This window comes from Dryobates pubescens, chromosome 18 (genome assembly GCF_014839835.1).
Source record: "Dryobates pubescens isolate bDryPub1 chromosome 18, bDryPub1.pri, whole genome shotgun sequence".
NCBI classification, from domain to species: Eukaryota; Metazoa; Chordata; class Aves; order Piciformes; family Picidae; genus Dryobates; species Dryobates pubescens.
In genome coordinates this window covers 21422800-21444826 of record NC_071629.1, presented here as the reverse complement: position 1 = coordinate 21444826, position 22027 = coordinate 21422800, and the positions used below count along the sequence as shown (strand labels likewise).

Genomic DNA, 22027 nt, shown 5'->3' with positions numbered 1-22027 from the left:
TGATGCTTAGGATTTTGAAAAGGACTCAAGCAAGCTTTAGCAGATCAACTCCCTAGCTGGAGGAGATGTTTGCCATTCTGTTGACTTGGATTTGCTGGCACCTCTTCACTCCAGTGATGAGAGAGCTGAGGTGAAGGAGAGGCCCAAGGGAGAATCTTTCCCACATCTATAAATTCCTGATGGGGGCCTTAAAGGAGCTGGAAGCAGACTCTTCCCTGTGGTGCACAGTGGAAGGCCAAGAGGCAATGGACACCATTCAAAATTCAGGAGTTAAATCTAACACAGACAAACTTCTTTATCATGAAGGTGACCAAACACTGCAAGAGGTTGCTGCTTCCTTAGAGATACTCAGAGCCTGCCTGGACACGGTTGTGAGCCAGCTGCTCTAGTTGCCCCCCTGCTTTGAGCAGGGTGTTGGGCTCCTCTGTTGTGTGATGCTTTTACACTGTTCTTTCTTTTAATAACTGATTTTTTTTTAAGAGGCTTTAACCTTTGATTTATTTGGAAGTAAGGCTGCTAAACATTTTCTGAATCCTTTGGGGGTTTTCATCAAGGACCCCAAAAGAGGTTGCTTTTCATGCTTGGTGAAATGGAGTGCAAACTCAAGATGATTTAGTACAAGCCCAGGATGATTTAGCACAAACCCAGGATGATTTAGCACAAACCCAGGATGATTTAGCACAAACCCAGGATGATTTGGCACAAAACCAGGATGATAGATCCCAAACCCAGAATGATTTAGCACAAAATCAGAATGATTTGTCACACCACCAGGATGATTTAGCACGAAGCCAGGATGATTCTAGAACTTAACCAGCTGCCCTCTGTCTAGCATCAGTCCTACCTGGGGAACCAGTTTATCCTGCAGTGTTTATTTATTCTGTTTCTTGCTGATTTTGGTTCTATTTATTCTATTTCTTGCTGGTTTTCTTATTGCTGAAGCAGGAGCTCCTCCCCTCCCCAGGTCTGCTGAACAAAGAACCTCCTGAAATGAACCCCTTGTGTTTTCCACAATGGAATCTTGACTTTTTCACTAATTATTTAGGGTACTGCCTCTTAACCAAAGCCAGTGCATGTTTTATTCATGCTGCTGGCTTCTCTTAAAAATGTAATTAACCTTCTTTGTATGCTGTTAACTAGACCCTATAAAATATTTATTGATGGCTTGTTGCACCACCCTGGCTACCCAAACAGCTTCCATTATTCATTGCCTTTTCAAGGTTTGATGCATTTGCTGTACCTGTTGAGGAATAAGGCTTCCATAAAGTGAAGAATGGTGCCCAGTGTTCCTGGATCCAAAAAAACCCCACCCCAACCTGTATGCCAGACAAATGTGTATGCCTTCTACAATAGATGGGGAATGACTTCAGGTCTAAACTCAGCAGATGGTCCTGAGGAACCCAATCCTGCAGTTACTTGACATGCATAAGCGGTAGCTGTGCTCCCTCCTGCCTGGCTGAAGTCACTGCAGCACAGTCAGATCAAGTGGTTCAGGCTCAGTACCCGGTGCAGGGTGGCACTTCATAGTGTGCTTGAAGCCCTGTCCTTCAGCAGTCGTCCTTCCCTCGCCACGAGCGCTCCTGCTGAGCTCTGCCTGGCTGTAGCCGCAGACCGAGGGGCTGAAGCCCAGCGCGAGTCCGCTTGCAGCTGCTCAGCCCCCAGCGCTCCTGGCCTGCTTCTCCAGCTGCAGGGGGGATGCTCTGAAGCACCTGTCCCTTGGTGACATTTCTGTGCTTTAAAACTTAGCCATGCAAACGATCTGGGCAGCCCCTGGGCCAGGCAGCTGCTCTGCCCACCCCCACCCCCCCGTTGTGCATGCCTCGTCTCTTTGACTGTGTTGGATAATGCGTTCACCTTTTGGTTTTGTTTTGTTCTGTTGTTTGTTTTCTGTCTTCTCTTCGTCTCCCCAAAATGTTGCTCTCTCTGACACACCTCTGCTTGCTGTTCTGTTTCTGTGCTTGCCTCCCCCCTCCCCGGCCCATTGCCATCATGTGCTCGCTGCCTGCTAATTAAGACTCAGCCAGCTGTCAGATCACTGAAGCGACCGCTCGAGGCAACCTCTGACCTGGTACTTGGACCTTTCACCTTCTCGCTTTGCACGTAACCATCTTAGTCTGCATGAAAGCCTTCTGCCCTTGAGCTGTTGTGGTAGTGCCTGGGGAGACTGCCCATCCCAGCCAGCAATGTTGCCCTGTGCCTTCAGACATGCCGGTCCTGCGCCAGGAAGCGTTCGAGCTTTGCCTCCTGAGGCTTGGATGGGTTTCGGTGGCAGAGAACAATCGTGGGGAGAGGCAGCTCTGGGTTTGGAAGTGGTATGCAAAGCAGCAGCAGGTTTGGTGTTGTAGGATGTGATGTTTTGCTGAGAATTTAACTGGTTAGGGCTGCAGTGTGCCAAAGGACTGGGTGGTGCAGGACAGGTGCAGCAACTTTTCATGCTGTGAATACAGAATTAACCAGGTTGGGAAAGACCTTCAAGATCATCGAGTCCAACCTATCCCCCAACACCATCTGATCAACTAAACCATGGCACTGAGTGCCTCATCCAGGCTCTTCTTAAACACTTCCAGTGATGGTGACTCCACCACCTCCCTGGGCAGCACATTCCAAAGGCCAATCTCTCTGTGAAGAATTTCTTCCTAACATCCAGCCTAAACCTCCCCTGGCACAGCTTGAGTTCCTAACCTAGCTCAGAGTGCTGCTGTCAAAGCCAGGGGCTGACAGCTTGGCCAGGAGTTTGTTATGCCCAAAAGCAGAGCCTTGCCTGACAGTGCCAGGCTGTCACTGCCCTGCTGAGGGTGTTCTGGGCAATGGGCAATGCTTGGGTATCCTTCATGGGACAGGGTCAGCAAAGAGATGTCCCTCTGAGTGCCTTTTGCTTCTGTCACAGGCACAGGATCTGCTCCCCAAGCTTCTGTCTACAAGTTGCCTTCACATAAGCTACCTCTGATGATTTGCTGAGTTTTTACCTGGTTTTGTGGCACTGCTAGTGAGGCAAAAGCTATCCTCCCAGTCTGCTCTGAGTCCTGGCTCCATAGAAGACAGCTCCTTCCTGTTCACCCCAAACAATGAAGGATCCAGTCAAGCAAACAGCTCCTGTCACTCAGCATAGGGGGTGAAAGGAAGGAGTGGTCACAGAGGAGCACTGAAGCCTTCAAGCTCTTATCACTTCTCCTTCCCAAAGCTGAGGCAGAGGCTGATCTGTTTCATTTCCTCTCTGAAGACTTGGGTTTGGGGTTTTTTTAAGTAGTAGCTTCCTTATCAGCATTCCAGGCAGCAGCATTAAGGAAACTTTCTAGGAACCAGCTTCCACTAGCAGTCATCTGGATGTCACCTCAAAGCATGTGGAGGAAAAGACTATCATGAAGGGGAAGTCCTACTTGACCAACCTGATAGCCTTCTCTGATGGCATGGCTAAGCTGGGTAGATGAGAAGAGAGCAGTGGATGCTGTCTAGCTCAACATCAGAAGGCTTTTGACACTTTCTCCTGTAACATCCTCATAGATCATCTTAGGAAGTGAGAGTTGGAGGGTTGGACAGTGAGGTGATTTGAGATTGGGCTGAAGGACAGAGCTCAGAGGGTTGTGGTCAGCAGCACAGTCTAGTTGGAGGCCTGTAGTTAGTGGTGTTCTCTGGGGGTCACCACTGGGACCAGTCTTGTTCAGCATCTTCATCAATGACCTCAACACTGAGTGTACTCTCAGCCAGTTTGTGATGGTACCAAACTGGGAGCTTGGCTGACAGCCCATCAGGCTGTGCTGCATTCAGTGACACCTGGACAGGCTGCAGAGTTGGGGAAGGGGAAACTTGTGAAGTTCAACAAGGACAAGTGTAGGGTCCTGCATCTGAGAAGGAATAATCCCTTGCACCAGTAGAGGTGAGGAGTGACCTGCTGGGGAGCAGCTGTGTGGAGAAGGACCTGGGAGTGCTGGTGGACAGCAAGGTCACCATGAGCCAGCAATGTGCCTTTGTGGCCAAGAAGGCAAGTGGTATTCTGGGATTCATGAAGATGAGTGTGGCCAACAGGTTGAGGGAGGTTGTTCTCTCCCTCTGCTCTGCCCTGGTGAGGCCTCATCTGGAGCACTGTGTCCAGTTCTGGGCTCTCCAGTTCCAGAGAGACAAGGAACTACTGGAGAGAGTCCATTGGAGGCTGTGAGCTCTGGAGTATGATGGGACTGGAGCATCTCTGTGAGGAGGAGAGGCTGAGACCTGGGGCTGTTCAGATTGGAGAAGAGCAGCCTGAGAGGGGATCTGATCAATGGTTATAAGTATCTAAAGGGTGGGGGGCAAGAGGATGGGACCAGACTCTTCAGTGGTGCCAAATGACATGACAAGGGACACCAGGCTCAGACCAGAACACAGGAGGTTCCATCTGAACACAGCTCACTGTGAGGGTGCTGAAGTACTAGACCAAGCTGCCCAAAGAGGTGATGGAGTCTCTTTGGAGACTTTCATAGCCCACCTGTGTCCTGTCCCCTGCAGCCTGCTCTGGGTGACCCTGCTCTAGCAGGGAGGTTGGACTTGATGGTCTCCAGAGGTGCCTTCCAACCCCTACTGTTCTGTGGTTCTGTGATTGCACTGTAAATGATGCAACAGCCTCTGCCTCCATACTGATCATGGCTGGAACAGATACAGCCCCAGAGCCACCTCAGGCATCTGCAGGGTGCTTCCCTGCCCTCTCCAAGAGCCATGTCTTCAAGGACTTGCTGTCTGGAAGGAAATTGGGATAGGATGGGATAGGATGGGATAGGATAGGATAGGATAGGATAGGATAGGATAGGATAGGATAGGATAGGATAGGATAGGATAGGATAGGATAGGATTAACCACGTTGGAAAAGACCTTCGAGATCAACTCCAACCTATCACCCAGCACCATCTGATCAACTAAACCATGGCACCAAGTGCCTCATCCAGGCTCTTCCTAAACACCTCCAGTGATGGTGACTCCACCACCTCCCTGGGCAGCACATTCCCATGGCCAGTCTCCTGCTGGGAAGAACTTCTTCCTGACATCCAGCCTAAATGGGAGAGCCCTTCGACTCTCCTACCCTCCTGACCTCCCCCACTGAACAAAACCTCATCAAATAAGTTGCTTTTAATAGTCTTCCTGCTCTGAAACACCTGAAGGATCACAACTGCATTGTTGGACTATGTCACCTCCTCTGAACCCTTCGGGAGGGCTGCAGCAGAGGACTCCCAGTGGGGATAAGAGCATGGGTGAGCTTCAGAGGAAGCTGCTCAGATTGCTTCTGCTGCTTGCCAGGGTGCTGCCTCTGCCCTCTCTCAGATCATTCTGTGTTGGCCGTGCCTCGGACTGAGGCAGGGAAGCCAGATGCAGCCCCAGCCCCTCTTTGCTAAGTGCAAAGGGATGAAAGCCTGATCTGCTGCCAGGAGATGGCAATCTGAGGGGACTTGGAGGTGCAGTTAAATTGTTGGCTGCAAAGGTTTAATCCAGTTCTTGCAAAAGAAAAAGAGAACCCAAACAAGAGAGGGTTGTTAACCAGCCTGTGGGAAATGGTGTGTTTTTGTCTGTCAGTCACACTGCAGGATCCCTTCCCTGCCCAGAAGAGCACAAACCTCTTTGTTCAGCTGCTCCTGTTCCAGCAGGAATGTGGCCTTCCCAGCCCAGAAACCAGAAGCTGCCTGGCATTTATGAAGTGGGAATTGTTCATTGGGATTGGTGGTGAGACACTGGAATAAGCTGCACAGGGAGGCTGTGGATGCCCCCTCCCTGCAGGTGTTGAGGGCCAGGCTGGATGAGGCAACCTGGGCCGGTGGGAGGTGTCCCTGCCCATGGCAAGGGGTTGGAACTGGATGAGCTTTAAGGTCCCTTCCAACCCAAACTATCCTATGATCCGTGCAGGCTAGAACATGGATACTGAGCTGGATTAGCCCTTCCAGCAGTAGTGGGAATTGTTCACTGGGATCAGTGCAGGCTGGAACATGGATACTCAGCTGGATGAACCCTTTGATCAGTAGAGGGAATTGTTCATGGGGATCAGTGCAGGCTGGAACGTGGATACTGAGCTGGATTAGCCCTTCCACCAGCAGTGGCAGTTGTTCCTTTGGATCAGTGTGGGCTGAAACGTGGACACTGAGCTGGATGAACCCTTTCAGCAGGGCACATGCTCCAGTCATGTTGCATGGGTTGCATACCCATGTTTGCACACAGACAGGCAGAAAATAAAGCCAGAAAACAGTACTGTCAAAGGCCACAGTGACATCTGTGATGGGCAGGGCTTGTCCAGAGTGAAGTCACAAGCAGCAGGATGGGGTAGACTCACCAAGTGCTTTGCTACAAGGGTTTAGTCAAGCTCCTGTCCTGTTACAGAATTCAGTAAGGAGTGGTGATGAGGAGTCTGTCATTGCCTTTTGCAGGTGCTGCAGGAGACACCTGGGGGATTAATAGGATAACAGATTGCATTGGGTTGGAAGGGACCTTTGAGGGTCACATTGTGCTACTTCCCCTGCAGTGAGCGTGGACATCTCCAGCTAGATCAGGTTGCTCAGGGCCCCATCAAGTCTGACCTCGAATGTCTTCAGGGATGAGGCCTCCACCAGATCCCTGGGCACCCAGTGTCTCACCACCCTCATTGTGCAGAACTTCCTTTTGATGTCCAACCTAAATCTCCCCTGCTCCAGACTCGAAGCATTGCCCCTTGTCATAGAATCTTAGAGTCAGAGAATTGGTTTGGTTGGAAAAAAGCTGTAAGATCACTGAGTCCTTCAGAACCAGGACATGGTGCAAGACAGGACTGTTGTATCCCCACAAGCTCTTCTAATTCCTTCAGGTCCTGAGGCCTGTACAGGAGCTCTGGCCCATTTCAAATGAGCCACACTGGTTTGCTGTGGTGTCCCTGCCAGATCCCTGTGCAGGAGCTGGGTTGGCCCGACTTCAGCAGGTGTAACTTTGGGCACCTCTCCTGGACATCTGTAGATAGACCTTTTGGTGGGCATGCTCCTGGCCTGAGGCTCTGTCATCGATGCAAGAGCTGGAGAAGGGCCGAAGCCAGATCCTTCTGGGCCCTCCTGCACCTTAATAGCTGAAATAAGGTAGAGGTAAGAGGAGTGGGTCTGCAGAGCACACTCCTGTAGGGGTGCTCCCCCAAGCTGCCGAGGTGGGCGAGGTGACTCAGAAGGATGTGGCAAATGGGCAGTAGATCAAGACAGGCTCCTGGCTCCTGTGCCCACTGCCCATTTGGCAGAGCTTGCCTTCAGGCTGCACAGCAGCTGCTCCAGTCTGCTTGATTTTGTGGGAGACTCTGGAAATGTTGCATTTATCTCCACCCCCTGGCTTCTCCACCCCCCTGCTGCTCAGGAGCAGCAGTGGAGCTGCTGCAGCTCTTTTCTGTCCCATGTTCCCAAGGGGCTGTAGCAGGGCAGGTGGCAGGGTGACACTAGAGAGCTGACTGCCAACACTGGGCTCAGGAATTGTCCTCTGAAGAGCCAGGTCATCACGGTGAGGTCCCAAAGCCTCCAGCTGCTCTGCTTTTGGCGCTGCCACTGTGGGGTTTCTGGGGTGGTGACAGCCTTTGGCCAAGTAGCAAGGAGTCACAAGTCCATAATGTACCTAGCACAGTTGCTTTGCTATAATTAGTAATTATTTTTTTTCCCTAAGGCAGATTTGCAAGTGTCTGAGAGAGAACATTTAGCAGTCAGGCAGTGGAAGGAGCATGGATGCAAGCAGCGAGTTCCTCAGTCACTGTAAGGCTGTTGAACACCTCTGGTGTACGTGGCGCTGCTGCAGGCTCTGCAAGCTGCAGATCTGTCTTGTGCCTGGAGGAACATTCATGCAGCATTCTTTAAACAGATGAGATGTAGATACAGTCAGGTTTAACATGGGTACCAGTGGGGCCTTAGCTACAAGTGGAAACCTCTTTACCTAAAAGACCTCACCCTGAAGCACAGATCATAAGCAAAAGATTTTGGTGTCTGTGTCTGAGAACGCCGTCCTGTGTTTGACTGCTGTCCTTTGGTGACTAGCCAGGAGAAATCAGGAAAGGTGAAGCCCTAATGGCTGGCACTGGATGCCTGCTGGCATTAGCAGAGGATGTGTGCATGTCTGAGGGCAGTTTTGCAAATGCAATTTCTTCTTCTAATTTTCTACTTTGTATTTAATCCCCCCCCCCCCCCCTTTTAATATTAAAGCCACCCAAAAGCCACCATGCAAACAGAGACAGGCTGGAGTCTAGAAGTATCTTGCTTAACCATTTCTCAGATGAGCAGTCTCCTACATAGCAAATTAACTTTCAAGTGAAACCTGTTTCTAGATGGTGACAAACTGTTGCAAGCTTTCACTTCTATTCTGTTGTGTGTTGGTCTTCATAAGGCTTTAAAATCTTCTTTCCCCCCCCCCCCCCACTCCTGTCCTTCCTTCAGGCCACTCTGTGCTTGCAGCCTTAACCCTTCTTCAGCCACACCTCCTCCACCACACCCCCTTCACTGTCACCTAGGGAAAAAGGAAATAAAATAGGTGTGCTAATAACCCTATTTTTCAGCCCTTGCTCTGATACATGATCTAGACCCACAAGCAGGCAGAACTGACCTGATTCTGCATGACTTCCACGTGCGTAAATCTCATTGACGTCAATGGGAGCCTTACGTGCAAAGAGGCTGCAGGGCATAATTAAACAGGACCCTTTTCTATCACAATGTGTGGAGAAGGGAGGGGGGTGGGAAGACAAAGAGGGGGGGAAAAAAAAAGTAGTTTCTGCTTGGGTACAATGAAAAGCTGTAAATCATTAGAAACATTCCTGTCTCCTAAGAACCTGACATACTACTTTGCTGTTGAGGCATGCTTGGCTGAATGATGAGTAACTGGCTGAGAACAAGTTCCTGGGTTGAAGCTTTTTACCAAGTCTGATCAGGAAACAGGTTTGACAGGCTGCAAGAAGCTTGGTGGGGTGATAGAACACCACAAAAAAACTAAAAAAGGAGGGGATTTGCCTGATAGCAAGGCCCACCCAAATCTTGTTGGAACACCAGACTTGTCAATGGCCCTTCCCACCTGTTAGCAGTGAGCGAGCAGAAGTACGCTCTTGGAAGCCACCCTTTAGAAACTGGGAGCAGATCCAGAGCTGCTGGTGCTGTGCTGTGCCCCTGGGCTGAGGATCAGGCCCGTTCTTGACCGTGTTGCTCAGCCCTTCCACTGAGAAGTGGAAAGGACTCCACTGGGAGTGTCGCCTGGAGCGTGTGATTGGCACCAGCCAACTCTTCACCGCCTTGGCACGGGGGATGGCTGCACGCACTGGGTGCACTTCCAGGGGGTGAAGCAGAGGCAAGCATCCCTTTTGTTTTTCCCATGGCACTCCTTGCTTGTGCTAATCTTCTTGGTTTTAAAAAGCCATCTGCTAGATCTCTCTTACCTGCTCTTTTATTTTAAATGCTTGTTGCCTGCAACTGCTCTTTGTAGCATCCTGTCCAGGGGATCACCTCTCTGCTCCCCAATCCTCGTGCTTTCTTTTTCCCCCCACCATGTGCCCAAGTCAGTCCTGTTGAACATCTCACTTAGCCTCCTTCCTCCTTCTGGACCCTTCCCCTTCTCCTGGTGCATTTACTAACTGCTTACCTTGTGAAGTGTTTTCACCTACTACTTCTACTGTGATTTAGTTGCTCTTCTCTTTCTTGTCTCTCTGAAGTCGATAAAGTTGCAGGTGATTTTCAGCCAAGTCCCCCCCCCCCCCCTCCCCTGTTATTTATTGCATGCTTGATCTACATCTGGGCCTTTTGGGGTTTTTTTCACTCCACTTGTCTTTAATGACTCCCTTATCCACAGGCCCTGCCGCCTGGTGCACTTCAACCTTTACCAAAGAGGCCAGCACTTGAAAAAAACAATGGTGCCACCACAGTCTTTAACCCAAGCGTTTTCCACTACCAACAGGCTCTAGCCAACATGCAGTTGCAACAGCCTACATTCATCCCCACAGGTAAGCATCTCTCCTTGCTTCCCCCAGCTTGATAGTTGTCTTTTTATGGCTTAGGCATACTGAGCAGATTGTTTGTAAGAGTCCTTAGCCAAAGAGTTCTCAGCTTGTAGTGTTGTGTTAAAAATGGAGGAAAAGTTAAATGTTTGTTGTTTGACTTTTGGGTTTTTTTCCCCTTCACCTGTTACAGCTCAGGGCTTTTCACTTGTAAAGATCCCTTCTTAGCTCTTTTGGTTTTTTTTTGCTTGGTTTGGGGTTTTTAGTTAAGAGAAACGTCTGCATGCTTCTTGAATTCATACTTTCCTTTTCCTCTCCTTATGGTTCAACTGGTTAATGCCAAATTAATTCTTTGACTCTTGCATAGCACTCTTACGAACTCATGTTAAAATGTCTCGTGGAGACCTCTGTGCCTGCTCAGCTGAAGCTGCCAGGTATCTTTCTGAGCTTCCCTCTCAGTGACCTACATATTGCAGCAGCTGTGGTTGTTTATAGAGGGAGCAGTTCCTCTTTAGTAAATACAAATTACATAATCCTCTTTAAAGGCATAGATTTCCCTCTTGCTTGTCTTTTGACCAGAGCCATAGCCTAAGCTTTTTAAAAGCAATTTGACTCCCAGCTTCTGTTGTACCTTTAAGGTCTCAGGGTAAAACTGAAAGATGCACTTGGGTAATTTGTAGGAGGACTGGAAGTATTGACGTGGCAGATGTCTGCTGACTCGGCAGTTAACCTCCATTTACTGCAGCCCAATGGAAAACAAAACCTGCTTAGAGCAGTAAGCACTGTAAGTGGCTGGATTAGGAATATTCCAGAGCTGATAGCTCATTTTTTAGGGTCATTATGATCATCATGGAGCCTTCTCAGAAGAGAAGGGGTGCCCAGGGGCTTTAAGGCTGTATTCCCCTGCCTGGTGCTGTTTCTGATAACATACAAAGTGTTTCTCTGGGCTGGCCTCTTGAAGTGGACCTGGACCTTGGCCCTGCCATTCCTTAGGGAATACTTTAGAGACAAGTCCTGTGCTGAGACCAAACTGCCTCAGGTGTGAGTGTGGGTCCAGAAAGCTGGGACCTAAACCCTCTGCTCCTGTGGCTTTTTATGTTATGAGAGCACTTGGAGACACTCAGAACTCGACAGCTGCCAAGATGTTCTTCCAGGGAAGCAGCACCTTGTACGAAGGGACGGAAGAGAGGCACTGGAGTAGCAGTCTCCCCCTTGTGCTCTGCAGAGTGCTCCTGGAGGGACTGGCTGAGCTGACCTTACTCAGCTCTGTTAGGTGCCAAGTGAGGAAGCACTCTGAGAGTGCCAAGTTCCCCAGCTGGTTGCACACTGCCCTTCCTGCAGGTGGCAGCTGCCAAAGCTGACCCGAGGACGTGCGTGCTGGTGCAAGCACCGTGCAGGAGCTCCTACCCAGCACTCTTACTCTGCTCTCGTGCCCTGTCTCATGTCAATGAAATTACACATAGGGCTGATGCAGAACAGGTCTATTTGCTGGCACCTGCTCTCATCTGAAGACATTAATGCTGGGCAGAGCAGCAAATTTCCAGTCAGAGGACAGCTCTCTGATGAATTTACATTACGCATCCTCCTTTTCCCTCGTGCTTCAGTCTGCAGAGCTGGCCTCAACCTTTGCAGTGCTCTGGAAAGTGAAGCAGAGAAGTGAAGCAGAGAAGTGAAGCACAGAAGTTCCCTTCCCAGCTCACACCACAGGGAAGGGAAGCAAGCTGCTGCTCTTCTTGGTTTCTTCTGTTCATAGAATCACGGAATGGACTGGGTTGGAAGGGACCTTAAAGGTCATCTAGTTCCAAGCCCCCTGCTACAAGCAGGGACACCTCCCACTAGTCCAGATCTCATCCAACCTGACCTTGAACACCTCCAGGGAGGAGGTAGCCACAACCTCCCTGGGCAGCCTGTTCCAGGTTCAGTCATTGAGGGGTCAGCACCATGGATTGCCGTGACTGGGGCAGGGGAAAAAAGTCAGGGTGTCCATTGGAAATGGCATCACCACTGCAGTTGTTCCAAGTCCACCAGAAAACCCCACCCTGCCTCTTTCAGCTTTAAAACCAGAGACTTTGAATCCCAGTCCCTCCTTGCAGGAGTGAATTGCTTTTGGAAAGCTGGTTTTAACATGAGTGTGACATCCCCCGAGGGGCAATTTGTTTTCTGCTGACACGATCAGAAAGAAATCAACACCCCTGATCTCAACAAAAGCCTCCAAGCAACCAACCCCTCTGTCTTAGGCTAGATGGTGCCATTTCAAACTGAGGTGGGAGAAGAAAGTTCCTCTCCCCTACCCAAGAACTCAAGAATTAATTTGGTTGGCTACAATCTAAAACCGGAGTTTAAACTCCTTGATTTCCCGGGGAGCAGAACCCGTTTGCATGTGCTGCAAAGATACTGAATGCTGCAAAGAGAGGGGGCAAGGAAAAAAAACCAAAGGCAAAAGCCAAACCAAACCTGCTTTTTAGTTACAGTGATCTCTTAACACCGAAGCTTCACTAATGAAATATCCCTTTTGTTCATCTTTCCACGCTTCAATGCATGGTGTGCAGGGTCAGTTCTGTGCATGACACCCACTGCAAGCGTTGGTAGGTTTTTTTGTTTGTTGTTTTGTTTTTCCTACACAAACCTTCTCCACTTGTGCCTAATTCTGAAAGAGACAGCAAGTTAGTGTGCATCAGTGAGAAGCTGGGTGGCTGAGTGGTGTGACTGTCTATATGCTGTCTCCTTGGGAGGCTTTCAGTGGTCGTAGCCCTTCTAATTTCCGTGCAGTGCTGTCGTGTGACTAAACAAGAGAGTCCCGAGGTGATGTGTTCCCACCCCTACCTAGTTCTGCTGCAGAGGCCAAAGTGGGTCACTTGAATGTCTTTACAACCCATTTCAGGGCTCCAACAAAAGAAAGGAAAGAGCAGGGGGAGGGTCCTGCTGGTTTTATTTTCTCGCATCAGGCGGATTAAAGTTGGGGTTTTTGGTTGTCCTTCTCGAGGATGTTTTAGGGGATTGGTTTAATAAAGGTGCTAAGGAGGGGTACATCTGGGGTCAGCCCCTCTGCCAGAGCAGGACAAGAGAGAAGCAGAGCTTAGACTGTGGACTGGCTGAAGATTAATCTCTAGTGCAGTGTCAGCTTTGCAAGTACCGGGGACCGTACAGAGCTACCACTGCTGATGCCCACGGGGTTCAGTGAGGCAGCAGGGCTGAGCACACTCGTTGCTGCTGCAGGGATCCAGTATGATCTGGGTCTTACTGGGAACCTGTGCAGGTCTCTGAGGAACTCTCCCCTCTGCCTACAGCTGCTGTGCACAGCAGGGTGGGTGAAAGCTGAGCTTTCATCCTCTGTCCAAGGGTATAGCAGACTGGCAGCACCCAGGTACATGTCTGCTTGAGGCAGAGGGAGAGGCAGGAGCAGGAGGGCGCAGGGCTTCTGGATAGCAGGGCTGAAAGCTTTGGCAGGAATGGCTAAGCACTCTGCTCTCAAACTGCCCCACCCCTATAGCACAAGGAGGACACACTGCTTGCATGATGGGGAGCTGACCTTTGCAAACACACCTTTGGCTTCAGGAGACCCCAACCCACACACACCTCTGCTGCCCTGTGGCTGGAGCATGCCCAGCCTGCAGGCACACATGCTGCCCGCAGGGTTGGAGGGGGAGGCAGCTCTGCTTCCCTGCCTCACCTTTGTAGGGACAGCTGCCCATGGCCTCCCTGGCCACACAAAGCCCACCCTAGGTACACCCTGGAGCATCCCCTCCAGCAGGGTGCTCCGTGGGACGCGCAGCACCGGGCGGCTGCCGAGCTCCCTCTCCCTGTTGTCCTTTTGGATGCTCTTTCTGCAGACTGTAGGCGTTCAGGTTCGCTTCTGCGTTCTTTCCTTCTTGGCCCCCTCTCCATCCCTCCCCATTCCCCCTTCACACATGCACCCTGCAAGAGAGGAGTTTTGCCCAAGCTAGAAGTAGGGTGGAAGGAAGCATGCTGAGTTTGCCCCGGGGAGAGCTGCCAGCTGCTCGTTTGCCACGCCTCCAGCTCTGTCCTGTGCCGAAACCTCCTCCCTCGCTAGAGAAAGGCAAGAAAACCTGGTGAAAGGGCTGCGGCAGCCGCTGCAAAGTGCATCATGTACCTCTGGTGGCTGGCTGATGGGGGACTGGGTGGGGAGGGGAAGGGGGACGAAGCTTTCCCAGGCGGGTGGGAGGGGTGCGCTTGCCAAAATGTCCCCACCCAGAGGACCGTGCACTGGCTGTGTCTAACTCCCCACGGGGTGCGAGCCGACCTTGGGCTTTTGCTAGCACACCCACCCCCTCTCCCCCCTTTGGAAACCTGAGCCCTCGGAGTCTAATACATCATTGTTCTGCTTTTATAAATGTACTAAGTGTTGAGAATGTTTTGGTTTTTTCCTTAATTATAATTGTAATTGGCTTTTCCCCTTCTCTCTTGTTTATTATTTTTTGTTGTTTTGTTTTTGTTTTTTTTTTCTTTCGTTGTTTTGGTTTTGTTTTGTTTTGTTTTTTTCCCTTTCTTTTGTTGTTTTCTTTTGGTTTTGGTTTTTTTGTTTCCCAATGCTGTCTTGCCTTTTTTTTTTTATTTTATTTTATTTTTTTCTGTTGGTTTGGTTTGGTTGTGGTTTGGTTTTGGGTTTGGTTTTTTTTTTTTTTGTTGTTGTTGTTGTTGTTCTTTTTTATCTCCTTTTGTTTTGGTTTGGTTTTTTTTTTTTTGTTTCCTTTTTTTTTTTTTGGCACTGTGATTGCATGCTGCGCCCCGATGTGTCCTTCATGACGATGTCACATGGCTTGTTGCTGTGATTCCTGCCACGCCCCCTCAAATCCACCACATGTTGCCATGGTTACATTGATATTAAAAAAAATTATATATATATATACAATTTAAAAAACAAAACAAAACAAAACCAACAAAAAATCAACCAACAACAACAAAAAAAAACCAAAAAACCAACCAACAACAAACCAAACCAACAACAACAAACCAAACCAACAACAACAACCACCAAACAACCACCTCTATATATATATCTATATATATATACGCTCCACCCTCCCGTATGTCGCTTCCATGGTTCCCTTCCGAAAGTGCCCATGATGCACGGTGCTACGCCCACCACTGTGTCTGCAGCAACAACTCCTGCCACCAGCGTCCCCTTCGCTGCAACAGCTACCGCCAATCAGGTTTGGCCCTTTCAATGGCTTTCTTTGACGCGTTCAAGGTCTTGAGGGCTTTCGGGCGAGGGCCCGGATCCTGCGCCGGGCCGAGCGCCGTCCGTCCCCCGTCCCCCCCCCCCCGAACCCGCTCCGCTCGGCGCAGGCTCGGAGGCAGAGCGTGCCTGGCGTGTGCGTGTGCGTGTGTGCGTGCGGTGCCTGAGGGTCGGTGAGGGGACCCCCGGCTGGCCCTGCCGCGTGCAGGGCGGGGCAGCAGGCCCAGCAGGAGCATAGGGATGGGCGATCGATAGGGGTGCAGGTGCTCCTCCAAGCGTAAGCAGTGTGCCGTGAGCTAAATGGGCTGCGGGGCTGCCCGCCGGGCTGGGGCGTGCAAGGCCTGAAGCACTTCAGCTTTCAGTCCCAAGCAGAAGTATTCTCCCATCCACACCTCCCCCCAGCAGTGAGACCACCCCATGCAGAAAGACCACCCCATGCAGAAATAACCACCCCATGCAGAAAGACCACCCCATGCAGAAATAACCACCCCATGCAGAGATGACCACCCCATGCAGAAAGACCACCCCATGCAGAAATAACCACCCCATGCAGAAAGACCGCCCCATGCAGAAAGACCACCCCATGCAGAAATGACCACCCCACGCAGAAATGACCACCCCATGCAGAAATAACCACCCCATGCAGAAAGACCACCCCATGCAGAAATAACCACCCCATGCAGAAATAACCACCCCATGCAGAAAGACCACCCCATGCAGAAATAACCACCCTATGCAGAAATAACCACCCCATGCAGAAATAACCACCCCATGCAGAAATAACCACCCTATGCAGAAATAACCACCCCATGCAGAAATAACCACCCCATGCAGAAATAACCACCCCATGCAGAAAGACCACCCCATGCAGAAATAAGCACCCCATGCAGAAATAACCACCCCATGCAGAAATAACCACCCCATGCAGAAAGACCACCCCATGCAGAAATAACCACCCCATGCAGAAATAACCACCCCATGCAGAAATGACCACCCCATACAGAAAGACCACTCCATGGAGAAATAACCACCCCATGCAGAAAGACCGCCCCATGCAGAAATGACCACCCCATGCAGAAATGACCACCCCATGCAGAAATAACCACCCCATGCAGAAATAACCACCCCATGCAGAAAGACCACCCCATGCAGAAATAACCACCCCATGCAGAAATAACCACCCCATGCAGAAAGACCACCCCATGCAGAAATAACCACCCTATGCAGAAATAACCACCCCATGCAGAAAGACCACCCCATGCAGAAATAACCACCCCATGCAGATATAACCACTCCATGCAGAAATAACCACCCCATGCAGAAATAACCACCCCATGTAGAAATAAGCACCCCATGCAGAAAGACCACCCCATGCAGAAATGACCACCCCATACAGAAAGACCACTCCATGCAGAAATAACCACCCCATGCAGAAATAACCACCCCATGCAGAAATGACCACTCCATGCAGAAATAACCACCCCATGCAGAAAGAGCACCCCATGTAGAAATAAGCACCCCATGCAGAAATAACCACCCCATGCAGAAATAACCACCCCATGCAGAAAGACCACCCCATGCAGAAATAACCACCCCATGCAGAAATAACCACTCCATGCAGAAACAACCACCCCATGCAGAAATAAGCACCCCATGCAGAATGACCACCCCATGCAGAAATAACCACCCCATGTAGAAATAAGCACCCCATGCAGAAAGACCACCCCATGCAGAAATAACCACCCCATGCAGAAAGACCACCCCATGCAGAAATGACCACCCCATGCAGAAATGACCACCCCATGCAGAAATAACCACCCCATGCAGAAAGACCACTCCATGCAGAAATGACCACCCCATGCAGAAATAACCACCCCATGCAGAAATAACCACCCCATGCAGAAATGACCACCCCATGCAGAAATAACCACCCCATGCAGAAAGACCACCCCATGCAGAAATGACCACCCCATGCAGAGATAACCACCCCATGCAGAAATGACCACCCCATGCAGAAATAACCACCCCATGCAGAAATAACCACCCCATGCAGAAATGACCACCCCATGCAGAGATAACCACCCCATGCAGAAATGACCACCCCATGCAGAAATAACCACCCCATGCAGAAATAACCACCCCATGCAGAAATGACCACCCCATGCAGAAATAACCACCCCATGCAGAAATGACCACCCCATGCAGAAATAACCACCCCATGCAGAGATAACCACCCCATGCAGAGATAACCACCCCATGCAGAAATAACCACCCCATGCAGAGATAATCACCCCATGCAGAAAGACCACCCCATGCAGAGATAACCACCCCATGCAGAAATGACCACCCCATGCAGAAATAACCACCCCATGCAGAAATGACCACCCCATGCAGAAATAACCACCCCATGCAGAGATAACCACCCCATGCAGAAATGACCACCCCATGCAGAAATAACCACCCCATGCAGGAATGACCACCCCATGCAGAAAGACCGCCCCATGCAGAAATAACCACCCCATGCAGAGATAACCACCCCATGCAGAAATAACCACCCCATGCAGAGATAACCACCCCATGCAGAAATAACCACCCCATGCAGAGATAACCACCCCATGCAGAAATAACCACCCCATGCAGAAATAACCACCCCATGCAGAGATAACCACCCCATGCAGAAATAACCACCCCATGCAGAGATAACCACCCCATGCAGGAATGACCACCCCATGCAGAGATAACCACCCCATGCAGAAATGACCACCCCATGCAGAAAGACCGCCCCATGCAGAAATAACCACCCCATGCAGAAAGACCACCCCATGCAGAAAGACCACCCCATGCAGAAATAACCACCCATGCAGAAATAACCACCCCATGCAGACATGACCACCCCATTGCAGAAATGACCACCCCATGCAGAAATAACCACCCCATGCAGAAGACCACCCCATGCAGAAGGCCACCCCATGCAGAAATAACCACCCCATGCAGAAATAACCACCCATGCAGAAAGACCACCCCATGCAGAAATAACCACCCCATGCAGAGATGACCACCCCATGCAGAGATGACCACCCCATGCAGAGATGACCACCCCACGGTGTTTTGGGCACGTCCTCTCTCCTGGCTGGAAAGTAGAAGTGAAAACACAAAGCGGCCTTCCCACCTCCAGCCTCAAGATTGGACTTCTAAAAACCAAACCCACTGACAAAACCCAAACCAACCAAAAAAGCCCCCCACCCCGCAACCAAAACCCAACACCCCACCCCGAAGTCAGGGGGCAAGGCTATGAGGTGTGCAGCTTATTGCCAGCAGTGACGTCTCCCATCCCTACAGAGACGCCCCTGGGTGTGCAGTACGTGCCGTGGTAGCACTGCCCTAAGTGTCCAGGATGTCATGCATGTCTGCCAAGCCATAACTCCCTCCAGAACTTTCCCCCTCAGGATACTGAGTTGTGATGGCTGCTTCCCCACCAGTCCCCGACTGTTGTATCCGCACAGCCTGTCCTGGTGATGCTTCCTGAGGATTTGGTGTGCCACCACTTTGTCCCAGTTAGACCAGAGGCATTTCAATCCCTTGCTTTTTCGTTTCGTTTTGGTTCCCCCCACCCTCCCCACTCCCCCTCCCCACTCCCACTACTGATTTGTAGCAGTTTTTGCTAGTTGTCACACTTCCAGGTTTAGAGCCATTGCAAAGAACATGGGGAGTCACTCTGCTCCCTAGGAGGCTGCATGCCAGCAAGATCTCAGGGGGCATCCTTTAGTCTTTTGCTAGTCCAAGGTCATGGGGCTGTCAGTAGATACTTGGCTTGCAGAAAACCTAGGCAGTGTTTTGCTGCTGGCAGGAGGGATGGCTAAGCCTTTTATTCTGTGCTTGGTTGGTAATTCCAGGTAGAGCAAGGTTTAGTCAGACTCATACTGGGCAGGAGAAGGCAGCAGGAATTCCTGTGCAGCGTTGCTTTGGGGCTGTATGAGTCCTGTTCCAGCCAGCTGTGTTCAGGGCATTTCTGTCTGGTAGTCATAGAATCACAGAATGGGTTGGGTTGGAAGGGACCTTAAAGATCACCCAGTTCCAACCCCCCCTTCCTTGGGCAGGGACACCTCCCACCAGCCCAGGTGGCTCAGGGCCTCATCCAACCTGGCCTCAAACACCTCTAAGGGAGGGAGCATCCACAGCCTCCTTGGGCAGCCTGTTCCGGTGTCTCAGGTTACCCAGGGAGGCTGTGGAGTTAGAGGAGGTCGTGGTGGTCTGTGGAGTTAGAATCCCAGTGCAGTCACCATGTACTCCAGCAGGCATCAGTAGTGATGCAGCTCCCCTGTGCTGAATGTGTGGCAAACTAGAGACCTCTTGGGAATGAAACCTGTTTTTGTAAGACAGTGATGTGCTTTACTAACCTGATGCTGAAGACAGAATGAGCCACTTGACCTGGAGCCAACGTGTTAATGTGCTGTATCCTCTGTTTTTTTCACTGTAGATATCCCAGTTATCAGTAGATGAACTGAGTAGCAGCATGTTTGTTTCACAGATGTAGAAGTTCCCGATAGAACAGTAAGTTCATTCTTGGTTGTTGTTTTTGCCTCTTTCTGGGGGATTGCTTTGTACAAGGGCACTGCATCCCCCCAAAGGGAGGCTGGCTGGGGCAGAGGGACCGATCCTGTGGGGCACCCCCCGGGGGCTCCGTGCTCTGCCAACTCAACAGAAACTCAGCAGCTGCAGCACAGGCACGGACCAGCCCTGTGGTTTCTAACAAGCAATGCTACCTTGTGTCTAAAGGACCTGCTTACGGTGTTCACCGCTCCCTTTGTGCATCCCCTGAGTCCTACAGCTCTGTTGACAGGTTCCTCTTGCTCTGCACAGCTCCCAGCTGCCTGCAGATGCCTCAGGGAGCTGCAGTATTGATGGCAAAGACTGCTCTGGTATTGAGTCAGCTGGAGAGGTGTCACCTCTCTTTTGCTGTTAGGGCACATTGCCTTTCCTGGGGTAAGCAGGATTGGGTCAGCAGCAGCTTCTGTGCACCTGCAAGGCCGAGCAGAGCTCTGCTGGTAGCTGCAGTGGGGACCTGCCTCATGGTAGGTCCTTGTGTATTTGCAAGAGCAGGATGAATGCCACAAGCAGCATATCCTTCACCCTACCTGCAGATCCTAGGCTGCTGGGGCTCTCTGAGTGGGAATGATGGAGGAGTTGGACCTTTCCTTTGCCTTTCAGAGCCTTATTTCACAGCCACAGCAGCAGTGTCATTTTCCCATTGCTTTTCTTTGTGAGTGTTTGCTGATGGTCACAAGACAAAACCATCTGAGAGCTCCAGGTTGTCACTGTATGGGCTTTTTTGACCCCAAGAGGGCAAAGAGCAGTTCAGCCAATTCAACAGGACCTCACCACATTCTCTCAGTGCAGGCCACTTGGTTAAGACACTCAAGTCTAGACTGTAAGATACCCAACCTGTTTCTTCCTTAAGGTCACATTTTACAGGCAAATGCTTAAACACTGGAAATGAACTTGGCAAGCAGTTCCCTAATGATATCTTCAGCAAACGACAGCAGTGAACTCATCATGGTGGTGGTGGTGGTGGTCCTGATCTCTCCTGTCCTTAGTGAAGCAGTGCATGTATGAATGACCCTCTGCCTGGCCATGGATCCACCCCACTTCATGCAGGAGTGAGCACCAAGCTCTCCCTGCTGGTGAAAACCTCCTGCGCTGCGCAGAGCGCTGCTGTGCCAAGGAGGAGGCAGACAGACAGACGTGACACCTGACAGGTTAACACATGCAAAACAGCCTGGTCTACCTGAGGAGGAGGAATTTGCATTGGGAAAGCCTCACTCTTGAGGTTCTCTCAAGAATCTCTCACTCTCTGAGATTCTTTCCAGCATTTCTATCAAAAAGTTTCTCTTTTTTGCTGATGTTTTTTTCACTTGGATGTGTGTGTGTGCTTAAGCTCACACTATCAAGAGCCAGGGGTTGCAGACCAGGAGAGGAGCTTCCATGGGATGTATTAAGTGAGCAGGGAGCATGGCACAGCTCACCAATGTATGAGCAGTACTAAGGACTGGGAAAAAACCTTTGCTGGGAAGAAGCAGGGTCAGCATACTGAGCTTGATGGGATTTCATGGGCATCAGGCTGCTGGAGGGGGTTTGGGACTCAGACCAGGGTTGTTCACAAGAGCAATGTGAGCACAGGCATGAGCCACGGCTCTGCCAGCAGCACTTGTCCTCTTAACACCTTACAGATGCAGGACCACCTTGGGAGGCTGTTAGAAAAGGGTAGTAGCCCCCAGCATCCCCAGTGCTCCCCAGTGAGCATTTTCGTGCAGCAGCTTGTCTGTGTGGATGCAGTTCCTGCCTTGTTTGCCCACTTGTGTCCCTGGGTGAACTAAAGACAAGCATATCACTCAAGGACACATCACTTCATGCTTCCACCCAAGCATCTGAAATTGTCCCTGTGCTCAAGGGTTTTGCCAGACAAGGAGCTTGGCTGGGACCCTGCAGTGCTGCAGGGCAATTCCCAAAGCTGCCTTGAGTGGGATTTGGGTCATTGAAATTGCTGCTCTGGCAGATGTTTTTTTTTCCTCTATGGTCATTGAGGTCCTGCTAGAGAGGATGGCTAGCCTAGCTCTGCAGGAGACCAAGTGCTAAGTCCTTCAGGGAACATTGTCACAAGTACATCCCAAGAGAGGCAATTTACTCCCAGAAGAGTCTCCTGAGCACAGGGTTTCTATGTCTGTGGCAGAAAATTAGAGGAATGAAATGTTTCTCTTTCTGCAACTCACCAGTGGCAGCCTCTTGGGCTACACAGCCAGGTTGGTCTCTTCTCCCTAGTATCAGGTGGTAGAACGAGAGGGAATGGCCTGAAATTGTGCCAGGAGAGGGTCAGGTTGGAGATGAGGAAAAATTTCTTTCCTTCAAGAGTGGTC

The 22027-nt window shown here is 50.6% G+C and overlaps 1 protein-coding gene across 6 annotated transcripts in view; it reads left to right on the top strand.

Annotated features, from left to right (window-relative positions):
- MBNL3 (muscleblind like splicing regulator 3) overlaps positions 1 to 22027 on the top strand; it is a 96135-nt gene that overhangs the window by 72833 nt on the left and 1275 nt on the right. For 2 of the 6 annotated variants that reach the window (XM_054169336.1, XM_054169339.1), the window contains 4 exons: positions 9775 to 9925; positions 12469 to 12504; positions 14996 to 15090; positions 19594 to 19667. In XM_054169336.1, coding sequence (XP_054025311.1) covers positions 9775 to 9925; positions 12469 to 12504; positions 14996 to 15090; positions 19594 to 19650 — 339 coding nt within the window. In that variant the 3' untranslated portion in view covers positions 19651 to 19667. The remainder of the gene's footprint in view (positions 1 to 9774; positions 9926 to 12468; positions 12505 to 14995; positions 15091 to 19593; positions 19668 to 22027) is intronic. The other 4 variants (XR_008462685.1, XM_054169337.1, XR_008462686.1 and 1 more) reach the window with 4 other exon arrangements.